At 32.7% G+C, this 26,188-nt stretch overlaps 1 protein-coding gene across 2 annotated transcripts in view; it reads right to left on the reverse strand.

The window, feature by feature from the left end:
* LOC118202282 (transducin-like enhancer protein 4) overlaps positions 1-26,188 on the reverse strand; it is a 645,188-nt gene that overhangs the window by 463,569 nt on the left and 155,431 nt on the right. For both annotated transcript variants that reach the window (XM_085810638.1, XM_085810637.1), the window contains exons 4-5: positions 20,117-20,180; positions 15,988-16,032 (exon numbers count right to left, since the gene is read on the reverse strand). In XM_085810638.1, coding sequence (XP_085666764.1) covers positions 15,988-16,032; positions 20,117-20,180 — 109 coding nt within the window. The remainder of the gene's footprint in view (positions 1-15,987; positions 16,033-20,116; positions 20,181-26,188) is intronic.

Raw genomic sequence — 26,188 nt, forward strand, 5'->3', positions numbered from 1 at the left:
ATGACGATAATTACTTGGTTTATTGATTGCATTTTCCCTTTTAATTACACTTTTTAAAATTTCCATCTTGAATTTATTTAAGAATTCTTTTCGATGTTTTCATTTTAAAATTTATTCAAGATTCCATTTTTAAATATGCTAATGAGTTACTCCATTCCCATAGAATTCTAACTACTCTTGTCAAAAGAAATGATATGCTCAATAATCTCTCTCTATATATATCTTGCGCAAAAGCTTATATAATGCATATGAATTGTCAAAATCCCCACATACGCGAACCACAAATATATGCAGTATACTCTCATATATTTGTGGTCCTAAAATCATCACTGTACTCTCATTATTCAATACCTCTCCTAAAGTTGCGTAATCGTTTAAAGTGGATATGTCTTAAAACTGCAGCAAAGTAGGAATAAATTTTAAAAAAATTATTTGTTTGACCCCTGCGTTCAAGATCATTAATTATCCAAATTCGGGGCCACTTCATTATAGGTATATTTTTTAAATATACGTTTTGGGATTTATTTAACCGAAAACAGGCACCAATATCCATGGCATTAAAGCACAAGATCTAACAACCAGTTAACCGCATTTATCCGATAAGGAGATCCGCCTTTCCATCAAGGTCTGAAACTTAAGCCTCTGGGTAGCCGGTCATTAGCGTCCATTTCACACTGGATGGGCAGACATTACATTTCGCTCGGTCAAGCCAAAGCATGGCCCCCATTCGCGACTCATTTCCTTTTCCGAGACTGCCGCATGAGCACGTTCCTGCGTGAGCTACACAAAAGGTGCGCAACGCATGAAAAGAATCCGATGAACGTGAGTCGCGACAAATTCTCTGAAGGACATTCCGCATATCATACTGAAATAATGCAAAAGAAGACGGTGGTGTATTATTATATCATTTCTCAAGCGTTATTCATGATATAAATTGCGCTAGAAGAATTGCATAAATTTGGATTACACGAAATTTGTACTTCGTCGTTCACTCCTATAAGAATTTGCACTTTAACTGTGTTTCGAAGTGTATTTGAGCATAAAAACATTTAAGCAAACAAAACTCAAATGATGAAACAAGCGCTTTCCGAACTAGATTGAAATAGTGTTAACATAAAAAACGCTGAGAACTAACTACATACGATATTATTTTGATAAATTTAAATGGAATATTTTACTGGAAGAGGGCAAAGTTATACGAACTTTCAGGATGAATACAAATTTAGAGGTTTACGTAGATAGAGTTAGTGTAAAAACAGTTCTTGATTTAAAAAAGAAACAATACAACAATAGATATTATAAGTAATCCTGCTCTTTTCTTGAAAGGGTAAAAGGAAGTAATGATTTCCAATTACATGCATTCTGCGATTTATATTGTAGGCATTATTTTGATTACAAAATATGCTTTATTCTGAAAACTGCTAAATGAGTTTCGGGCTCTTCTTTACATTTAGTATGCCTGCTTTGATTTTGTATATATTTAGAATTATTTTTTGTTGCAAAAAATGTTCTATTATTTCTGCCATTTCATAAATCTATGCATTTCTTATTAAATTCTGTATGCTACAGAACACACACATATATATATTCTTTTCTGTATGCAACAACATTATATACTCCTTTCGGTTTTGAACACCAGATTTTTCATATATTAGAAGGAACAATCAGAGTTTCTAGACATTTAAATTTTCGTAAGTCAATGTTCTTCCTTCTTACCCCTCAGATTCTTTCCTGATTGGCAATAATTGTTTCTTTTGAATATACGCCTATAAATTTAATTATTTTTATTACAGAAATTACGATTAATATCTATATTCAAACTATTATTAAACTTTCCCTAACTATTCCTGTCAATAATTTAAATCACAATTGCAAACTAAATTTATGTTATAGGAGCTGACATGTATAAAAATAGCAAACCACAGCAAAGCTCGCAAATATGTTACCCGAATATGTAAATATGATATGAGAAGAAAAATAATTTTTTCACACTAGTAATAAATTAAAAGCAATCAAGCAAATGATAACTATGCTAATAACACATGTATGCTAATTTCCTTTTTCTTGTGCAATACTCTTCGTATTCATAGAATCAGATTCTGCCTTACATAAGCAAACTATTAAGATTAGATAGTATGATTTTGCATAATCTTATTTTCAAATGTTATATAAGCAAATCATTTAGATTAGATAGTTTGATTTTGCACGATCTTCTTTTACAGCCAAGTGTTATTGTAAGTAGACTTTTGATATTGCGTAACCTACTTTTACAGTCAAGTATTACGCAAGTAAATTACTTAGATCAGACAGTTTGAACAAGCTATTTTTGCAGCTAAGTGTTCAAATAAAGCTACATTTAAGGAGGGTGAGGAATCACCTGCGATATAAAAGTATATCACAGTTTGGTGAACAATCTTTGAATAAAAAACACGTCTTTAACTGTTCTTTAGGAAAAAATAGGCAAATATGTCGAAGACTGATTACATCTAATGCTGTAATGCAAACAAATGGAAGTTAGTTTTCCTTATGGAATTATTAGCTCTCGACTACTGCTATAAAAATCCCTTTAATACAAGATATTGACTCGCACACAATTTTGGTAGCAAAAGCAAATACAGGGGAACTCCACAAGGAGGATTAGCAGAACTTACCATTCGAATACATATATCAGTAGGAGTCCAAATGCGCTTATTAAGGCAGTCCCGCTACATGTGGAACAGAGGTGAAACGTTGGATGCGAAACAGCGAGGCAAAGACAACCAACCGTATCTCATTTGCATACGATATCCCCCCAGCGACAAGGCGCCGAAAACAATTCCTGGATTTTGAAAATCGAAAGAAAGGGGTATGGGGGTTCAAGGCGAAAGCGAAACACGCAGCGCCAATAAGCTTTAAATTAACGTGTAGAAACAGATAACGAATCAAACAGCAAAGAGTGAAAAAAATCGAACCATGGACCAGGAGCAAGCAGATCTTACTTTGGAGAGAAACGCTGCACTGCCTGGTTTCGGGATGAGGCAGAGCGCAAAGAAACAAGCTCCCAAAAACGTGGGGAAGGAGAACGGCGATGAAAAATAACTGTCAATAATTCATTCTAATGCAGTCGGGTCCTTTGATCGTGAACCTACCCTCCCCAGCGATAGCAAAAGAAGCTGGCGTAACCTCGGTTGAATCTTCTTCGTTCGTTCCCCCATTCTGAGGGAGCGTAGGGATGTGGTGGGGGGGGCTTGGAACGGAAAGAAAAGGTTCCGCGGATGAAGCACGTGTCAAATGAGATGCTTAGAAAGAGCAGATGGCTTCTCCGGAAACAGAATGGAAACTTCTTTTTCCCCTATGGGCACAGAATCGAGCTCACGGTGATTCTTTTTCGACGAACGTCCCCCAGAAGCGAAGATGACACCTTCTTCTCTATACGCCATTTCGGGACACAGATTCCCTCTTAAGACAAATCTATTAAGTCAGTAGTCCTCCAAAGTGGTCAATACTGTCTGTGATAGCCAGTGTTGGTGCTCTTGTATGTGGTTGACATTGCAAATTTACTTTAAATAAAATTTCATTCGAATACTAATTTTTTTTAACAATTTATTGAAAATAAACAAATCCAGTGAAAAACTTGTTGAAATCCTGACAGAAGAATTTAATTCCCGATTTCTATTTCTAAAACGAAATTGTTTTAAATCCACATACAATAGAGAAGAAAGAACCTTTGGAATTTGGTTAATAGGAAAACATATTAGTGCCTACAATGAGCGGTATACAAACTGAATTCACTCTTTGGCTCCACTTACTTATTACGACTTTTTTCAACGATGAATAAAGAAATCAAAGTACAGTTCTTGAATTACTGGTGAACACATCTGTGATTGTTATTGAGCAGCTACAATTTACGGAAGTTATTAAGAAGTAGGTCTGTTTACGAACTTTTGCAGAGCGGATCTACATCCTAAAATGCGCATCATCCTAAATCCTGAAAAATAAGGATCTGATTGATTAAAATGATCTAATTGATGATGGCATCAAAAATCATAAAAAATTACTCTTGGGCAAAGTAAAATTATTTCTGTTAGCTTTTGACTAATTTGCGCTACTACTTTTGTTATTATTAATTGCAAATCTACTTTCATGAAAATGTTGCCAATCTCCCAATATATCGCAAATATGCTCATTATTGCAGAACGGTTAGGAACTCTCAGACACATTTCAGGTTTCACTATAACCATAGTAACAACTCATTATAATAAACCTATGCTTTTTTAACGAGTCGAATAAGCGAACGCGTGAAATAGATCCAGTTGCAAATTTCTATATACTTGAGGCTTGGCAATATAATTAAACGAAAATAAAAAATAAATAAACAATATTAAATAACGATTAAACGAAGATGGATTAATTATTTTATAGTTTTATAACGTAACTCAAACTTCGCGCAACAATGAGCAGAAAAGCTAACAAATAAATTAACTCGTGAAATAAATCAAAAATTTTATTGTACACAATATTTCGGGTAAAAATGTTGTTAAACATGAATAATAATGCTCCGAAAATTAATAAGAAATTGTGTCAAACTTAATGCTAAAGAATGCATTTCCACCTGATGCGATAAGCGCACCGTATGCAGATAGGAAAACATTTGGCTGCTGTTTCACGTTGCCGGAGAACAGGAGGAAAGAGGTTTTCCCCTTTGATCTTATAAGATCAGCTGAATGCGTCCACGCCACATATTTTTTTTTCTTCGCCTTTTTTAATATAAGATGTCATTTAACAAAAGTGTAAATTATGTACATTCTGATGAATTAACCTCAATTACTTGTAAAAAGCATTTATTTATGGAAGGCGTAGTCTATATTGTACTGACAGTTTCATGAAAATTTCATTCCAGCTAATGAGTTCAAAGATTTCTAACACAGGGCCTCCCGTACTTTAAAATTTTTTCTGAGAAGACAAAATAAATATATTTATCCTGGATAAAATAAGTATATAACATTAAAAAAAAACCTGAAAGCTTTCAGATTTTATATTACGCCCAAAGGGGCGTTTTTTTAACGTTTATTGTGTTACCTTTATTTATTAACTATCATGCTTTGCGCACTTAAACCATAAAATTCAATTCAACAGCAATATCCCAAAATAATTTAAAAAGAGCATATCTTTATTGCATATGAGGTTTAATTTCCGATACACAGTCTTGCGCGCAAGAGATAATTTTTTTAAGCCCCCGTACAGTGTTGCTATTGCTCTCTTTGAAATCGTTGAGTTTGTTAATCAAAAATTCGTTAAAGTGTTACAAAATATGAAATCGATAATAAAACAAATTCCAAATTAGAACTTTCAGATGCCCATATTCGCTGGAAGATTACGTTATTCAAAATTTGATAGTTCTAGGTACTGTTGTTTTATCACAATGCGAGAAACATACATACATTTATGCAGATTCTTCATTACTTAATTTCCTTAAATATAATACAGTCAGATAATATTTGGTGGCAACAATTTGAAAAGTGATTCAGACTTTTAAAGTTTTCGATGCAAAATGCCAAAACAAAATTAATAACACTTTTGGGCTAACAAAAACATAAAAATAAAATAAGTTCAAAAAATTGTTCGGAAACTATGCAAAATTGAAGAAGGAAGGAAATTAAACACTAAAGTTATCCTCAAATCGCAAATTAAACAAAAAGTTACCGATACCAGCTCTTAACAGCTCGCTAATATTATTTCATTTCCCACAGCAGCTGCTTGAACTTGTATTTGAATAAAGAATCAATATAAAATGTAATTAATATTGCCAAGGAGATGGCTATAATGTTGATGAATTCACTGCTGCGTTATTTACTGTTGCGTGAATATGAGGGGAATATATATTAGCGACATTTGTTTATTATTTAAAGGCACTATCTTATACAGAATTATAATATTTATTATTTTAAATTTCTAGGGTAACAAACGCATAAAAAGACCTCTGCGGATGTTACCTTCGCATACTTCTTACACATAAGTATTTTCTAGTGATCTTGCGCGATTTTTTTTTCCTCTTGAAAATTAATAGAGTTAGTACACACTATTATATATATTTTTTTCTTTCTTATCTAATTCTTCTTCTTGCTATGGAAAAGAATTGCTATTTCTTTTGAGACTCCAAAACAGTACAGTTTTTCACTTACGTGTGCTTTCAGCATTAAAGCGTTATTTATTTAATTCTTGATAATATTTTTAAAAAATCTATGAAAGTTAGTAAATTTATTATCTAATTTCATAGTTGCTTAACTAATGGCTCTTTAATTTTAACACGTTCATAATTTAATTATTCCAGTCTTTAATTTTAATATTCACATTACTCGAGATATTTTCCTAGGCGTATAACAGTATAAATATTTCAAAATTTATATATTATCTACTCGCATATATATATATTTTTTTAAACCTTAAATGCAAAAACAGAAGAGGGAAGCTGTTAAAGCTTATATCTTGCATAAATTTTCACTTGTCTCTAATGTTTATTAAATTTCTTTAACCCTCATATCATTAAATAGTTTTCATTTAGTTTAATCTCTAATTTAAAATTAAAGCATTTTTTGTCATTGCGAGTTTTAATGAGCACTTGATTGTGGTGCTTAATGAGGTACTTTTATATTCTGAGAATTCATACAATATGCATACACGAATTCATCTCATTTAATGCGTTTTTAAACAGTAAAATAAATTTTTAAGGCTTAAAATTGACCTTTAAACCAAATTTAAATGCATAAAATTAAGATCAAGTTATATAAATAGGCTAATAATTTTATTTCTTACTCTAAAATATATTAATTACGTTTCGAAACAACTTAAAATATTTTATGCACTTAATCAAGCTAAAATGAGTCAGGAAATTTTAAATATAAATCAAGTGCTCTAAAAATTAATGTTAAAAAAAAGTCTTCAGGAAGCAAAGAGAAAAATCTGAGTGTTTTACTCTTTCTGAGTGTTCTCTGAGGTCTTTTATCCTAATTCCTTGAGATTTCTCAAGGTTACACTTTAAGCATTTCTTAATACACCACGTGACAAAGAATACGAAGTTACGCCTAACTAACACTTGAAAGAAAAAGCTATTTAAAGTATTATTATTCCGATTTTGCAAAGAAACTACTGACTGAAAAAAAACTGAAAGCCATTATAAAATCACGCTACGCAAGATTCAACTTATAAGAACAAATTGCTTAGCAATATAATAAAATGACAAGTGTGAAAAAACACTACGCAAACAACTTATAATTTTTACGAAAACATAAGGGGAAAAATAGAACAGAATACTTATTGAAAAAAACGCTTTTGGCAGTTCCAACAGCATTGCCTTTTTTTCAGCTACTAGTAAACAGTGTAGAATCTTATAGTAGCTACAAACTGCTATTAACCATTCGCTTACTTATTGAACGAATTTTAATTCAGCCATAGAAGAAAAAAGCAATACAGGTGAAATTCCCGAAATTCTAATTACTTCTTTACTGCAATTTTCACTATTTTTAGACTTTAATTATACTTGGAGTTCACTCTTAAACAAACTTTTTATAGTGGTTTTCTGTAATTCGGTCCATGCAGCTAATGCTGCACGAAGTTATATCATCTACTTGCCTTTAACCACTTTAACTTGATTAGAATTCTACTTCTACTTCTAACTCTATTCTTAAAATAGCCAAACTCCCGTCCCCGTCTCGTTCGTTTCTTACCCTACTTGTCCATTACCGCACAAAGAGGTGTGAAGATTTCAAACGACATCCTTTCTGTTTCCTAACAAAGAAGCTTTGATTTTTGTAAATATAACGCTGATTTTTGTTGTTTGACTTCTAAATTAAAGAAGCTTCCATTAGCCTTTTAGGACAAGCTGTTTACAATAAACTGATACAATGCATTTGGGAAAATTACACCTGCTACTACATACCTTAAGGGGAGGGAAGACAACAACATTGCAATCACTGCCGTTGTTGTCGTTTTAATGGAAGGCTCTCTCAAGCGTTTTGGCCTTTAAAGGGTTATATCTATTTCAAATCCTGCGATTCTGCCAGGTACCAATCATGATTGGGGAAGGGAAGAATTTCCTTGTTGCATTATCCACATTTATCTCCAGAGAAAACATGATGATTGCAATAAAATTTTGTGGTAATACATAGTTTGTTATCTATATTTTCTTCCAAATAATTCGTTTTATAAGAAGGTAACTTTGAGTGTTACTTTTACTTTAAAAAAGAGGTAAAATATTTGTATGATTTCTGTCACTGTGCATTAGTTCCTCCTCCCCCCCCCCAGAAAAAAGAAATAAACGAATAAAACCTCCCATGAAAATAATTTAGTAAACCTTAATTTTCGAATTTTTAATACATGTTTTATACACAAAATAAACTTTTTTCAGATCTCCGAAACGTCAAATATTAGCTTGCAGTCCGTATTCTTGCCATCAAAATTATCGCAAAGATTCAGGAAAAAGAACCAAAGATAGGCTACTAAAAAATAAATGCAATTACAAGCATTGTTTCTATTTTACTATGTAATGTCACACATAAAAACTTCATTTAGCCAAACAATCAATCTAACCGACATTTATTGCATCAGCAACCAGCAAAACAACATCCTGCAGCAAGCAGAACACATAACTTTATTTCTAATCTCTTCTTCGTATTAAAGAATCTTCACAGATAAGTAAAACTGCACTTGAATACATAAGAGCTCGAATAGAAAGACAAGTTCCAACTCATAATGCTGTCACATAAATATACCTGCACGTTGTAACAAACATTACACCATCGATAAATCAACTGAAGAATTCGGAGCATTCCTTGCTGATCTAACGTTACGCCATGAAGAGAGATAACTATCTCTTTCTTTCTCGTTCAGCAGCAAAAATACTTTTTTTATTTTTTCCCCACCTGGATATGAAGACAATAAAGCTAAACAGGTTCGGCAGTTGAAATGTTCGTTTACTATAAATGTACGTGGTAATAATCGCACGAAATATACTATTAGGACATCTTTTCCTGAAAGCAATAAAAAAGTGAACATAAATTTATGGCGAGGAACAGCGAAGATTTGTACTTGATAAATAAAACGTTTTAAAATTTAATACTGACGTATAAACACATGAAGATGATGAGTCATACGTAATTTCTAAAATATGTATTAAATTGATATTATAAAATTTTTTAAGTGTAAATTTAATTAGTTTTTGTAATTAAAATCTTCTCTTTTGGGTGTGAAAATAACGTCAAAATAATGATTCGACTCTTGTTAGTCTATGAAATGAAAGGTAAAAAATGTTTTAAAAATATTCACGATATTTTGTTGGATTAGTCAAAATCATAGTTTCTTTGTGTCATGGATTCAGTTCGTCGTTGAGTAAACCTTAGTTGGACTTTTAAAGAGAGGCTAACATGCAACCCTCTTCTTCAAGTCCCAAGTAAAATAAAAATCCTTGATGGTTCCTCTCGAAAAGCCCAGCATTTTACTGCAAAAGTAACGTCAATCCAAGATAAAATTTTCCCTCACTTTAAATATTCCCGTGTTAGCAAAAATAGATGAATAATAAATAAATAATATTATTTGCAAAAAAAAAAGTTTTAAATTCACTCCTTATATATAAAAAAAGAAAAGTTAATTTTTTTTAAAAAAATCTTAATATATATGTTTTTAATTTACGGCGCGAGGAAGCATAAAAGTTTTTATTTTCCTAATTATTACAATGATTAAAATAATTTTTTAAATATGAAATTTCATTTTAAAATAGTTATCACACTCTTCTAATAGAAAAATTATTACTTAGAGTACGTTCACACTGCTGATTAGATAGCAGAGAAACATCAGATTAACTGATAAGGATCTTCTATGTTGATTATTTAAAATTAGAAACTGAAGTAGTCACTAATGAGTTAGCTAATTAGTTGGATTTTAAGAATTTTCAATTTAAAATTTAGTTACACAGTCCAATTTATTCGAAATTCAAACCGTACGAAGAAAATTTCATATGAGATAAATCCCAAGCAATGTCCAAAAATGGCGTATGAATGCTATTTGGCAGTTCGAAGTATCTCATTTTGAAACGGAGTTTCTTAGCGATGACGCCTCACGGCACCGACATTACTCTCAGCAGCTACTGCACAAACATCGGGAACGGCCTCCCGCCTTAAAATAACGAAAGGCTCGATGCGACGACTTAAACAGATTGAGACTCTCAATGCAAATACGACGGCATACATACACACGCCACGCACACACCCATCTGCTTCGCGCCCCAAAACGTGGAAAATAGAAAAAAACAAGAAGAAAAAAAACTCCTCAAATATTCGTTTTTATTATTGAAAATACGTGGCACAGACGCCGCCGAAAAGCAGCGTTAATTCAGTTAAAAGGTTGGCATTTTCCAGAATCTTCCCACACTCACTTACCCCAACATCCCTCCTTCTTACCACTACTTCCTCAAGCTTCATAGATGTCGCTATTAAAAATCGGTAAATGAAATGTTGACAGGCTGCTCGGAAGTTGGTTACCAAAAATATGCGTCGCAATTAGCAGCTCAAGACATGAAGTTTTCAGCTGCTGCCCTTTTACAGCTGCATACGTTGGTTGACGGTTGAATACAGGAGTAGCTAATCGCAGCGAAGAGGTCTCGTTGGAGCTATAAATTGGGTTTTAATGCCGGAAAACAAAAACAATTAGCACTATTAAGTTTATTATAAGACTTGTATAGAACATCAGGTGCATTTTGAAATAAAATTATGCGAAATTTAGAGTAGCTTTTTTTTTTTTTTTTTTTTTTTTACTCGCGACATATTTCCAGACATATCCTGATTCAGCGAACATTTTTCTTAGCCCAGTGACCTTCGATTGGATCAAAAACAATTTTTCGAAAATCATTTTTCAAAACACTTTGCAGTTTATTTTCTTTAGATACAGAATATTCCTTTTATATATATTATAGAGTCATCAAGTTATTTTAAAGCAAGAGTACATGAAAAATGAGCAATGCCCTCTCCGGGACTCAAACCTGGAGCTCTCGAATACGCGCCGAGTGGGCTACCGTTACACTACGAAGGCAAGTTGGAAGGAGGGATCACAATATAACCAAAGAAATTTATATTTACAGTTATTAATTAATAAATTAATCAGTAATTATGAATTAATTGTTAATAGAAATATATAAAAATATGTCAATCTTATTTCAATGTTACAATACTTTTTCCGGGAATTTTGCTTCTCGTCTTTGGCTTGAGGGCAAATGTAATATGTATGCATATGTAAAATAAAAATATGTAAAAAAAATATTTATAATTTTAACTCCATTTTAATTTGGATATTTTCCCTTTCCGTTCCTTACATAAAGTTGGATGACAACGGTGCAAATTAATTCTCCAAAACCGGGCACTGTGACCCTCAGTTATTTATGTTGGCTTAAATGTTTGATCAACTAAATAAAAAGAAAAATCTAAATCTGGCACGACTGCCAACTTATACATTCTGCCTGTACAAATTATCATCATGTCTTCAAGTATTCTTTTAGTAGTACCCTTCGATATCTGCGTTGATACATGCTACAGAAATACATGCAACATGATGGCATACTACAAGCAACATGATGCAACGCAGAATGCCAGCATGATGGCATACTGCCCTGAGGCGTACTGCAAGAATACATGCAACAACTTCACAGAGAAACAAGTACCAAATTGACATTTTAAGATTTTATTCTGCAGTTTCCAAACCGCAATAAATTATAGCTACAGGTAATATATGTATACATATCTGTACTGATATCAGAAACACTTCAGATGTAAGTACTTTATACGATCTTTTAGTTAAACATATATAATAAAAATCAGGAAAAATTAATTCAAGTTATTTACTGATTTTACTATTGCTGATAATGAAAGCATTTAAGTCTTTAAAATTAATTTAAATGTACCTATTCAAATACTGATTAGTACAGACTGATTTATATGGAATCTAAAGTGGGAATCAAAAACTCAGAGAACGTTTAAAAAATTAGCATTTCATCGAATTATTAACTCAGTCAATTAACAAAACCATCCTTGTGTTAAGCATGAAATTATAATTAATAAATTTTTACAGAAATGAATATAATCAGGGTTACTCTTTAAAAGAATTTGATTAGGAAAATTGTTAATCACATCCATCCCCTCAGACAACGTTGTTTCCTTAAAAGAATTTATTTTATAAAAATTGCTGAATATGATAGTCATCATTGCTGAATACTCTGAAAACCGAATAAGCGAACAGGAAACAACAGCACTTTTTCAGAGATATGCAGTACTTGCCGCCAGATAGCGCCTTTTAAAATTACCAATGGCTATGAATGATTTTCGTATGCTCGCAATAAGAAGTAAATTTATAATCAAACAGTTGCAAGTTTCAGGTTTAGAGATGATCTGAATGGTCACTTTCGTACTAAACGTAATGGCTTAATCATCAGTTTTCTCCAAAATGCTGAATTTAAGAGCTACTTACTGGAGAAAAAGTATGGAATGGTACTGAAACCAACTTGCATGGATGTTACAAAGCTAAGCGTTTAACGTTTCTCGTCTGAGAGGAAAAAAACCTGTTTCATAGCAATTGTTTTATATCTTTACTATGCCCTTTGTACTATATTAGAAACGAATGCAAAAAATTATCGAGAACGTAGAATTACGTAGTCTCATGTTAAACCTGTATACATAACATAATGTACTGAAGTTACCTTTATCATTCGCTAGGTATAAGACCCTGCAGGTTTCTGGAAACGCGTCCTAAGTACACAAAACAAAGATCCTGGAATAGCCAGAACATGTAAAACGAATGCAGGGACACTTCCGATAAAACGAAACAGCACATCCGGAATGTAAATGCCGAAAACAACGTAATTTTTAACGCTACATAATTTTCAAGAATCTACAACCATCACGATCATTAATTGTTATGAAAATTCCCTAAAATGGCTGATCATTCTATTTATCTTTAAACCCACTAATCCTCAGAGATAAGGAAGATACTACGAATAAAATAATGAAATACTGGGTAATACGACGAAACAAGCATATTCGCACCAACATGTAGCTACATAGCCTGAAACCACACAATGCATATGTCTGTCAATATGGCACGATATGTAGCTATTTAGCATGATGCAAGTTAACTTTCCAGAAGATAACGATGAATTCTATTCGCTGATTTTTGACCTGCACCTAAAATTATGAATTCCGAGTTGCATGAAACACGTTTCTTAATTGGTAAAAGATGGGTTTTTACAATTTCATCACTCTTAACATAGCACAGTAGTCACATCATTAGTGAGTCGTCGCTGGAATGCCAATTATTTTATTAAAAAGATGAAATATTTGAATGGGGAGTTTCAAACATTCAGTTCTGATGAGAAAAGTAGCTTAGTTCATGTAACAAGAAATATTTGAACTAGCGCAGTTTCAAATATTTAAAAAAAACTGAATAATTTAAAACTTATTGTTGAAATTCCAGTTGTTCAACAATTGACTCGAGCTAAATTTATATATATTATTCTTGTTATCCTCTGACAATTGATCACATGCTTTCGCATTTCATTCCGCAATAATTTCCTCATCGCAAGTTCTTTATTTTCACATTTTTTTTTTTTTATTCACAAGCCTTCTAGCAAGTTTTCACAAGTTATCGCAAGGTTTTTATCTTTTCTATTATACTGACATTTCAAACACACTTAAAAGGCATTCTCAGGAAACAATGCCAGAATTACATGTATTTATAATCTTACTAATACTTATAATTTTTTAATTTTGTCTTACGAATTTATTTACGAATTAATGAAATAGAAATACACATAAAAATGAAGCAAACGAAACACATAATTTAGAACAAACTTCTTTGCAATTTTGCATTTGTGTTGTGCTGACGAAGCCGCACGTCTGCAGCATTACCTTAATTTTGGATCTCAAAAACGTATTCAGTGTCACATGAGCCATCAGAAGCTAACAACCTGATAAGATCAAAATACTAAGCTGCTAGTGTGTTAGCGAGCATCTATATTATCTGAGCGTATCCTGTATTATCTGAGCGCACAGGAAGCTTCCATGGGCATACACGAAAAAGTTTTAGAAAATTTGAAATAAACAAAGTGAAGAATTTCATTAGTTTATAGAAACGCCGACTATCCAAAAACGTTTCCTCTCAGTCTGACATTATGACAAGCCTTTCTTATATCTAATTGGAAAAAAATTTAGCCACGCGAAATAACATTAAATACTTCCGTAAAAGATTTTCATCCCATCGAGTTATCTCTTTCTTGATAGGGAAGAAGTATCACATTAAAATGATAATAAAAGAAAGAAAATCTTGGCAGATAAAATTTGAGAATTTGCATATAGGTGAAAATGCTTCCATTAGCTTCTAGTAAGTACTATTAATTTAGAATTCCGAAGAAGATTGATGATAAAATTGTAGAACCGCTCTTTTAATATTAATGATAAAAATTTTAAATAAATTTTACGGATCAAATGGTAATGACGCCCTTTCATCCTTACAGGACATTCAAGAAAGGAAGATCTGAACAGTTCTGAAGATCGCTAATCAAAGACAATATGGCTCTCGTTTTCATGAATTCCCACATGGTACAAACAGAGAACTTTGTTGCATGTTGGGGAAATGAGCAGTTACGAGCTAAAGAGCCATCGAAATTTACTGACACAGTACTATCCGCTGTAACAGCTTTAAATAATATTAAAATCTTGTAGTTTAAATAATTTAAATAGATGAACATTAAGGTATTTGTGAATGGCAATATTTGAAACCAAACTCGAGTGCCTCGTGCGACTCTCGCACGAAGAATGTAATTTATTTTTAAATGATAGAATATGTTTTCTCTTCTTGTTTGTATGTCGCCATTTTTTTAGTGCTAAATAAAAGTTATTGCTGTGTTCCATCATTGGAGTTGCTTCATTTCGCCAAAGAAGTATTACACTGCCTTTCTTCACGTTCTTGAAAGGTGTGCTCTTGAAAGGTAAGACATTGAAGGAATGGACCCAAAGAATGGACAGCTTCCAGTTAGCCATTGCAAGGAAATTAATTGAAGTTAAGGTGTGCCTTCTAACTAGAATTTCGAGATCACCTGGTGACGAAGATTCATTGTATGAAGCCACATCTTGAAAATGTGACATATGGTTCCTGCTGAATAGCAATATATCAAACATTCAGCACAGACTGCGAACGAAGTTTTACTCCAGAGCAGGTTTTGGAGCTCAATCATCGAACAGTCAGACTCGTCATGGAACCATAGAAAGATCAAGCTCGCACATCGAGATGAAGAGGGATTGCTTTGAATAATCGTGAACACAGTTTTTTTCAGAGCTTTTAAAGTTTCTTGTATCAGCAGCAGATCTGGAACCTTAGCTCTACTTTCGAAGCCCTACTTTCGAAGGAAGGCTGCAACTTTAATTAATAATTATGCCCCAATATATCACAAGCAAGGAAATGCAAGAGAAAGGCTTATAAACCAAAGAACCAAACAATAGATCTATCGACGATTTAATGATGATTCATGGTTACATACTATATTTTATGAATATAATTTATTTCCACATAGCACGTATTTATCAAACTACACTTTTTCATGTTTAACTTTAAAAGTAACTACAGTTCAAAAGGTAAATTGGACTGAACTAAACTGAGATAATTTAAACGTTTTCAAAAGTTTCCATACGTATTTGCATGCAAAAGTATAAAAATAATATCTGGCACAAAATCCACATGTAAGCTCAATAAATACGAATTTTTTGGAAAGATATAAGCAAAGTTATACACACACACACACACACACACACACACACAAAAAAAAAAAAAAAAAAGCAAGCGAAATTCCTCAATGATGTAATCTTGCTAGTAACGAAAAATACTAAGCATTCATTAATTAAAAAAAGAAAAAAATCATGATTATGCTAAGACGTCAACCATATAAAAATACACATAGAAAGAGAAAAACAATCCTACCTGTTTATGCATCTCAACGTTTAAACCATACGACATTTCGTAATACTGAAAAAGAAAAAGGCCACATTTTAGATATAAAAAATCATTGCATTACGAATAAGAAGACAATTATCAGTAACAAATGCAGGTGAGAGGATCAAAATGAAGGATAAATAATGGTAAGATTTTATATTTTTTAATGCTAACCTTTTTATTAAATCTTATTTAGCGTCAAAATATTTTCAAGAAATTAATACCATACATATTGATTGAATTTTCAAGAAATTATACAAGAAACTTCCTTTATTTTAAAAAAATAATAACTGCAGAATATAAAATTAATAGAAAATAAAGTTGAACAGAAGTTAAATTTTCAAATTATTGAAAAAGAAAATGTAAACAGCATTTTATACTCAAAATAACGATAATGGATATTGAATCTTAGATCATTAACTTACGAATAAGAAGGTTCTTACAAAACTCCCTTTAAATTTAATCTAGCGAAGTAACTTTTCATAGCTTAAATTTTCATAAGGATCGAAAAGTGTAAGAAAGTTTCACAGTAATTACTCTGAAATCACCACAAGAGTTTACATCATCGAAAAGCTTTCCAAATTTATCCGTAAGTGGCCCTGAACACTGAGGAGTCTAACTCTTCCAATTAATTTGCATAATTAGGGGAACTGCACTTCATATTTCTCGAAAAATTCCTCAGATTAATATAGATGATTTTTCCCAAGCACTGTAGAACAAACCTCTACTTATTAAAATTTATCCCAGATATTTAATTAAAATGTACGTATTCTAAGATATGTACCTAATACCTCTTATAACAACAAGTCAGAAAATTAGAAAAGGTAAATTGGTTTTAAGAAGCCACAGGAATGCAGAGAAGTACCAAAGATATTGAATAGTAGAATGGACAAATTAATAACCATTTTAGACTGAAAGCAGAATAAGTGGAACTGACTCCATAAGAAATTTAGAGTGATCGTGAATGTATATTAAAACAGTATGAATAGATTCAGAAATATCTTCGATGATTCGGGATTCATTCATTCAGAAGAGCTTTAGCAGTAGTCGTTCTATTTTAGAAATAGGAGAACCAGATATAGTATACCATCTAAATACCAGTGCATCAAGATAAAAAGGAAGAAATTTAAGAAAAGAAACATATTGACTCTTTGTGGTCAAGTACATAACAGTTGATTATAACAGTTAAATCCGTAATGGTGGACTAAAATATCACTCATGTTCGGAAATGGTGGCCAATAATAGTAGAAGAAATATCGCATTTTTGATTATACATTCCGTTACGGCAAATTTAAAGAAAAAATAATTTAAATAACTTTAATAAATGTAAATTTAAAGAAAGAAAGACTAGCACTGAAAGATCACTCGCTCCCCCACCCACCCCCCCAAAAAAAAGATCTAGCAACATAACTTTTCTCGAAGGGTTTTAACTCTTCTTAAAATTCTTTTTTTTACTGCTTCTGCATATCTTAGAATGCTGCCTGTCTAAATAACATCCTAATGCATTGAAGTAAAGACGTAATTCTGAAGTTGTTTTGTATAGAAGGTGTATGATTTGGGGTTTCAGTATTTTTAGTCGGACAACTGATCGGTTAATACTTTTATTCTAGTTACGATTGATTAGCAATCCGACTTAAATTGTAGTTAAAGTTAGCTGGCAAAATTGTGATTTGTTTTTTCAAATTATACAACTGCAATTATTTCTCTTGCAAACTTCTCTAACAATACAGACTTCTCAAGAAAGAATTGCTAACTTTGACTGTCAGTGAAGTACACTAAAGTTTAAGTGAATTTAGCAACAGGAAAATAATTTTTTCATCTCGGAAGTTGTACGTTAGGTAAGTTTAACAGCTATATCGAAGAAAGCAATGCCCTCGCCGGGACTCGAATCACGGACCTCTCGAAATACGCGCCGAGTGTGCTGATCAGTACACCACGAAGGCATGCTAAAAAGAGGGGAGAAATACCTTATAAGTTTAGGTCTTAATAAACTGCAACAATTACATACGAAGTACAAAACTATTAGAAAAAAATGTTGTTATGTCTCCATTTTTCAAATGCTTTCCCGTGGTACTTGGAATGTTTTATTGGGTTAAAATTGAGGATTTTATTAGTTTCGATTAATAATTAGTTTTGACTAATAAAATTATTTGTAACTAACACAGCATAACATAAAAGCTTCGAGAGGAGAACTAACTTCTTTATAATTAAGTATAACAAATGGAAGTAGAGATAAAGCCTTCAACGCAACAATTGATATAGCATTATGAAGGCTCAGTTTCAGTAACTGAAAGCTGACATAAAGTTATTTATTCGAATAAATTATTATACCCGAGATAGTGCAGTAAAGATTTATAATATTACTGCAAAGTCATTAAAACAGGCATAATATCTTGATTGTGAACTGATTATCTTATTACTTACATTTCATTACAGTATATTAACATCACACAATCATCAAAATCTGTGTTAACAACGCAAGCTGATTCAAAAGTTTCTAGAATGAATCTTATACTTTGTATCAGATGACTCATTTCTAAGGTATTTCTCCCGCCTTCTTAGCGTGCCTTCATGGTGCAGTGGTCTGCACAGTAGGCGCATATTCCAGAGGTCCGCGATTCGATTCCCAGAGAAGGCGTTTCTCATTTTCTATCTTGCCTGCTTCCAAAAATACCTAATGTCTCTACAAGTTGAGCACTTCGCATTGAATTACACATTTCACTGTGTTTTATTAAAGATTTAAAAACATGAAATAGACTCTTTTATCATATTCTCCTTAATACTACTGATGCAGTTCCTCGTCAGAAGAGATTCTCTGCCGTAGAGAACCATAGTTGCCTCTTCAATGCTAAGAACGTCCAGAAATCACATCTTCACTAAGTCTAACAATTAACAAGATATTCTAGTGTTGAGATATCGATTTTAAACAATGCCACAGCATCAACATGCAGCCAGACAATTGTTCTGGAGTAAAACCTCAGTTTCTGGAGTAAATGCAATCTCTCGGTAGTACCTATGTGAATGGTTTTAGAGACTAGTGCGTTATAATCACTATTCACACTCTGCCCATGGATGTACAATGTTGATAGTAGAGAATTTACCAGAACATGCTTTGTTGTAACGCTGAAGTTACAGTCTTGAAATGCCTCTGCTATGTTTCATCACCGTTTGTATACTATAACAACAGAAGTGTTTCGCTACAAATCTTCCCAAGTTTAATATAAAAATCAGTCGCATCTCTTTTATGTAGAAACAGAGACATCCATCTCACCTCATAGTGCAAGCGTACTAAATACTTCTATTCGCTGTCATAAAATATCGAAGACCATGGCTGTACAATAGCAAGTTCAAACATGTTGATGCATAACCTTCAGAAAATTCAATATTAGGTACCCATATCTAATTTTCGGATAGGGAAACAGTGCCAGTCTGAAACAAAATAAGCTTTTCAGATAATAAATTCCAAGCACGGACTTAATTCAGTTAATAAACATATTTATTTAAATTCCCATCTAAAAGCTATTGAAATTGTAAACCTGTGTATTCTACGTATATTATCTTTCAACGGACTTAGCATATTGTATCTCTAAAACTTTGTTTCAGCATAATGAATGAAAATTGCTTAAGCATAGAACGACAATGCAAATGAAATCAATAATTTGTTGAAAACTGAAACTAGTTTAAACTTTATAGCTTAATTTGGCTTAGAATAACCAACAGTTAGTTATTAACAATACTGTTTATTCCTCTCTTGATTAATTATTAAACTTAACCATAAATGCTCATTGGAAGAGCTAAGTTTGATGCGATTTGCTTGGCTGCAGATCAGCGCTCGATAAGCTAATCAATCAAAGCAATCCTGCAAATTCCAGTAAGCTTGTTATATTAAATAAGGCTTTTGTCAGCATACGGCAAGTACTGTAAAAGTAAATGAGATTTTGGATCTTCTAGAACTAATTAACGTACGATTGGTAGCTATGAGCTTAGTCTTACCTATTAAATGAATTCAGTAACTCCGTTTAGTTACATACTAAGCTTCAGTTTAAAGATAATTTTAAACAATTAATCTTTTACATAACTAACAGAGATTTGATATTTTGTAAATAAAGGTGCTTACCATGACGTAATGCCGCTGCATCTCTGTCTTCTCACTAGCCAGTTTCTCACATTCTAATTTCAGGCTGGTAAAAGAAAAAGAAATAAATTTTCATTAAATTTAATGCATTACTATACAGAAATGATACTATAAAGATGAAATCAAAATGAAATGTATTGTAAATTCATTTAATGCTATGATAATAATAATAATAATAATAATAATAATGTAATTTATAAAACAGAGGGAAGCAATATTTTCAGTGTTTAACTTCTTGCTACAGAGAGGACTAAAAACTGAGGAAATACGGAGAAATTTAGACAGTCTACCTGAAGATTCCAGATAAACAACTGATATTTTGCCAAAATACTTCCCTTCTTAACATAACGAACTTAAAATAAACAGCAAACGAACTGCATAGTTTTTACATATAGAAATATGGCAACACAAAATATCTTCGTATTTCATTGGTCAAATGTGAAGGATATTTGCAGATCACTTGGGAGTGCATGGCTCTGCTATTTTACAGTTACGAAAATATACAACGAAAAGCCAGCTGTAGTGTTTGCAAGCCCACCATTGTTCAAGTAATAAGACCTTTGAGCATTGATAGTTCGATCTGGGTTCAAATCCCCGCTAATGATCTAGCTACATATTTCTCGTGATTTTTCCCATACATTATGGTTTTCCTTAAGTATAATATGAATCCTAACTACATTCCCTTACGAAATTCCTCTTCGAAAACATGTCTCTCATACCTTTAAGCAGGTAGCTTTATTGCGCTATAATCCAAATAAATCTGCTATGATTCAATTAAATCTGCTATAATCCAAATAACTGAATCCAATTCAACGCTAGCGTCGGAGAGCTTAGGGGTTAAAAATGATTATTCATATTAAAGAAGTTACAGAACAGGATTTAATAAAACTCTTATACGCTGACGTAAATTGCAAGAGTCCACAATAAATTTATTACTATTTATAGAGAAATCTATATATTTCACAAGACAGTCAAATGAGAACACAAGTATAAAAAACGCGCAGCGTTGCGAGATACACTTTCTGTGTATCAAGCTGAAAATTGCTGATAACTAGATTTTGACCATACATATGAGCTTGGCTCAACCACCTAATTAAAAGTCCCATAATTCTAACATTATCCTCGAGACGTTTTCATAGTTGCCCTTCTTTAAAACACCTACATGGAATCTATTTAGAGTGATTTCAGGCTAGAGCATCAGAACAACCTCGACAAGCTCCTAAATGGTTTTGATAAAGGTACAAACCACATGTAGCTAACTCATTGGATATAAGTGTTTTAATAGCACTGGGAAATAATTTTGATCGTCATTATCTTAAATACCCCAAACTATTTTGAAACCTAGAAATTTTTTATCGGAATGACATATACATATATTAAATTTCAAATTTAATATTTTTTCGAGCTCTTTTATTGAAAACATGGTGAAGATAAAAAAAAATTCTTTTTGCGAACAAAAGTCATATTTTTAAACACGGACATTCAATAGCAAGAGCTGAACAGAAAGAAAACTGTATGATTGCTTTCGAGTCAGAAATTCAGACCCCACAGCAAAACGTAGAGAGAAAAATAATCTTTTTGCTTTGGCTGATGTACAATTCCAGTGATTTCGAGGCTCAAAAAGGCATGTTTGTAAGCCTCAGAAAAAAAAAAAAAAAAAAAAAAAAAAAAAAAAAAAAAAAAAGAAAGAAAGAAAGAAAGAAAAGAAAAGAAAAAAATAAGAACAGCTGAAAGGGAAAATGATAGAAGTGATGAAAAATGCTAATGCTTTCTAATATATGCAACAAACAGCTGATCATATTACAATACTCTAAACAAATGCTCTGATAAAGCTTCTTCAAATTACATTTTAAAATATTTAAAAGCACAAAACATAAAAAGCATAAAACATAACGCATATATTCCAGAGCATCCTCAGCTTAACCTTTGGATTCCAAGTATGAAACATCTGACGATAACCTCTTTTGATACTGTTGACTAGTATTTCTGAGTACATAAACACAGTAACTCTCTACACAGTAAGTAACAGTAAGTAACCGACAGTAAACTCTCTGAGGTGATGATAATTATAGGAAAAAGTCTTCTGGAAGGGAATTAAATAATGATACTGAACGTTTTTGATTTTCTTTCGCAAGGTGCACGCTTCTATCGAAGGTCAAAATAGTTCGGAATTATAGCTGTTCTTCTTAGACAGGTTTCGCTATATATAAAAGGCTGGCCAATACAATGACAACATTATGAAGAAAATATGCAATGACTTTAAAACATATATAACATGAAAATGGTTAACAATGCAATGCATGGTGAAAGTTATGGACACCAGTAATAAAAAAAATCCCTGTCTATTTGAGTTAATACCTGGCGTTTGCTAATTTTTTATGTACGTCGCATTTCCTCGCTGTTTACTTAAGAAGGAGACCAAAGTATGCTTTGTGTAAATCACTGCGAATATGGACTCGTATGATATGGGCTTAGAACACCGGTTCTCAAACTGTGGTACACGTATTAATGGTGGTACAAATTACAATATTTTTAGTGGTACGATTTTTACAGAAAAAAAATTAAATGAATGTTAAAAATGAATGTAAAATTGCGCCCCTTTAACATTTTATTTTAATCTAATCTAATTTATTTTAGTCAGAAACACATATATTTTTCAAGTTTTTGACTTTTACGGCTCTAGCTTTAATGTTGAAATGACGACTTCAAAAAGATAACTTATGCAGTTTTGGGTTAAAAAGAACAGATGAATATATGGGTATATTTTGGACAAAGCGATAAAGTTTTTAATGCCTTTCAACACGTCATATCTCTGGGAAACTGGATTTCCAGTTATGCTATTAATCAAAAATAGATATAGAACATGGTTGCAATTTGAATCGGATTTGTGCTTGAAATTAATGAAAATAAACCTGACATATATAAATTGGTTTCAGTAAAACAGGCTTATTAGTCGCATTAATTCTCATCATTAATTAATCTTATGGTGCTATAAAGCAAATATAATACCTCACTGATATTTAACCTAACATTTTTTTTAACTAATGGCAATGATAGTTTCGTATACAGTCTCAAGAATAAACAATCCTAAATCTGACATGTGTTCGACATTTAGTTTGTTTGACAGTGTTTCATATGATTATAATTCTATTTTTTGCTTCGTTTAAGATTAAGTTGCTTGTTAATAATACGAGTAGTGTTATAGAGAAACAACATTGTTAAGGTGCGGTATTGCATTTTATGGTCTTGGTTTATTTTAATAATTTGTTTTACACCTTAACCACAAAACCATGTAAATACGTTTAATCACATGCTTCAATTAAAAGAAAACTGACTAAATTTCACAACATTCACCATTTTTTTTAAAATCTTGTACTATCTAAAATGTCAAAAAGACAGAATGTATACATTTTTTAAACGTATCTTTTCAATGCTGGCCCTGTGACTCAGGTGTCTTCTTTGCTTTTGTAAAACTATATTATTTGCTTAATATATATATTATTACTCATTATTTACCACAATTGTTATATATATATATATATATATATACTTGTAGTATACTTATTCATATTTTATTGTACTGTAAAAGTTTCATTGACGGATATAATTAAATAATATAAATTTAAATGGTTTTATTCTTTGATTATATACACTCCATTTAGGATGAATTGATTTTTCATGATGAAATGCTTTTATGGAAGTATATATATTTTTGTTTCATATTTACGTGGTACAAAATCTGAAAAGTTTGAGAACCCCTGGCTTAGAAGGAACTGAGAAAGCAATATATAGTCACATCTGCTCATGGCCCGTATGAATCGCAAGATCATGCCATGCACCCTGATTTAGGAATCTGAATGTACGGCAAGTGTCCATTTGCGTAAGATGCACCGTCGTGTGCAGGAGTGTTTGCAAGTCAGCCACCGTTTCGCCTACTTTCAACAGCCCAGCACAGGCATCCGCAGCTATAGTTCTGCGTTAAATGATATATGGATTTTTGAATGGCGTGACATCGTTTCGTCATATGAATTCCACGTTTGCGTGCATCATCATGGTGACCGCATCCTTGTGTGGCGAGACACTTTGTTGGAGCCTTTCGCCTAGGCTCAACTTAACTTTCCATTTTCATTTGGCTATTTCCCATTTTTATCCCACCAATGACAGATAATTTTGCAAACTGAATCAACAAGAACAGCAGAAACAGCTAGTAGGAACATAGTAATCAAAAACTGAAGTGACTCTGAATCTCAAATGAACCAAGCTTTCATCTTAGACACGTCGCATTCGTTCTTCTCTCTTCTCCTCTCTCTCTTGAGAGGTAGAACTGCTGCTGCTTCCCTTATCGTAACATGTCAGAAATGCAATAAATTCTAGAACAGATGTTTACTGCACCAATTTATTTACGTTGATTCATAAAAATATTTGTCAACGAACAAAAATGAATATTAAAATCGACCGTGATTGCAAGTTTCTTCTTGACGTTATCAACATATGTTTTCAAAATTCCAAAATATTTCATATATACGTATAAATTTTAGTTCAAAAAGTAATTATATTTAATATATTATCCTATCTGAGGAACATTGTGTAGGTCAATAATTGTGTCTGTAAATGTTTAAGCCCGAGAAAACGTTAGGCTCAATTTAAAGTAATTTAAAAAACGATCTAGTGGGATAATTTTATTAACTTACTACTTTTTCGCGATCAGTACTCTGTAAAATGCAATGCGCCATAATCTAATAATAAACTCATATCACTTCACCCATCAGATCGTGCCTGGTTAGCCTCTTTGCTGTAAGTTCTGCAACAGATTTCAGATTTTCAGCTTGATGGGAACATGAAATCTTCAACAAAGAAGAGTAATGAGGTTGTAGCTGTGCCATCGGAGAGCGCTTAAAGCGCAATAACGTGTAAAAAAGGTAAAAGCTCGTTTTTGGAGACGTTCCTGAAGGCGTTCAGTGACGTTGCGTGCACCTGCAGGATCGATACCGTCGAGGGCTTCAGTCATAAATAATGGAAGAAGCCGATGAATTTGGCGATACCCGCTCGAATAAGTAAATAAAGAGCGTAGTTAAAAGGCTTTTATTTTTACGTATTATTTTTTTCTCTCTTTCTTTTACTCTCTTAAATATGCGAGCTTCAAATATTCTCATCAAGCGCTTTCTAATATCCACCGGTTAGAAGGTTCATTAAAATATATTGCCAAACCGTACCCGCGAGCATAGGAAGAGGAAAAAAAAAGGCACCACCCCCCCAGTCGCCGCTTCCGTGCCACCCCTCGCCTCAAAAAAAAAATAAGGGAAAAAAACTGCCCCGGGACAGGAGAAGATTCGGTGGAGGATAGAAAACTAAAAAAAAAAAAAAAAAAATTCTAGTGTTTTTTTCGTTTTCTAATGCAAGGAGCGAAGCGGCCCTTGTTTTTTTACGCTCTTAAAATCTTAAAAAACCATGTTTGTATTTTAAAAACCATTAATGACTAAGCTCCTTTTTTTAATTTTTTTTTTTTTTTACCCGGCTCTAAATGAAAGGAGAGACAAAAAACCCGGGGTGAGGAGACAGAGGTAGTAGGGTGCAGCTAGAAATGAAGACGCAGACGCGAGCCGTAATGAAAAACAGCCGGGTAAAAAATAAAAAATAAAAAAAGTGGTGGGGTGGTGGAGAGAACTCCAAATGACGACGAGGGTAGAGAACCTAGAAAGGAATGAAGGAAAGGGGGAAGAAGTTGAAGAAAAAAAAAGCTTTAGCTGCGCCCTTACATCGTTTTTAATAAGAACATTCGTTAAAAAAGAAGCGAATGCAAGGTTTTTATGAGAAGCAAAATACTTAATGGAGAAGAAAGTCGTTACGGTCTGAGGAAGCTGTATAAAAAAAGCAGAAAGAGAGAGAGAGAGAGAGAGAAAACTTGTTAAGAGATGCAAATGCATTTCGATTAGAAAAACTCATTAACGAAGGACGGAACACGCCCCACCCCCCACACCCACCGGCGCCAGAACCCTTGTCCGCCGATGCGCTCGCGACACGTGTTTGTGCAGCTTCGCGACCACCCCTTTCCAC

This window comes from Stegodyphus dumicola, chromosome 2, assembly GCF_044657685.1.
Source record: "Stegodyphus dumicola isolate Sdum_Otavi_A_Nest chromosome 2, ASM4465768v1".
Taxonomy (NCBI): Eukaryota; Metazoa; Arthropoda; class Arachnida; order Araneae; family Eresidae; genus Stegodyphus; species Stegodyphus dumicola.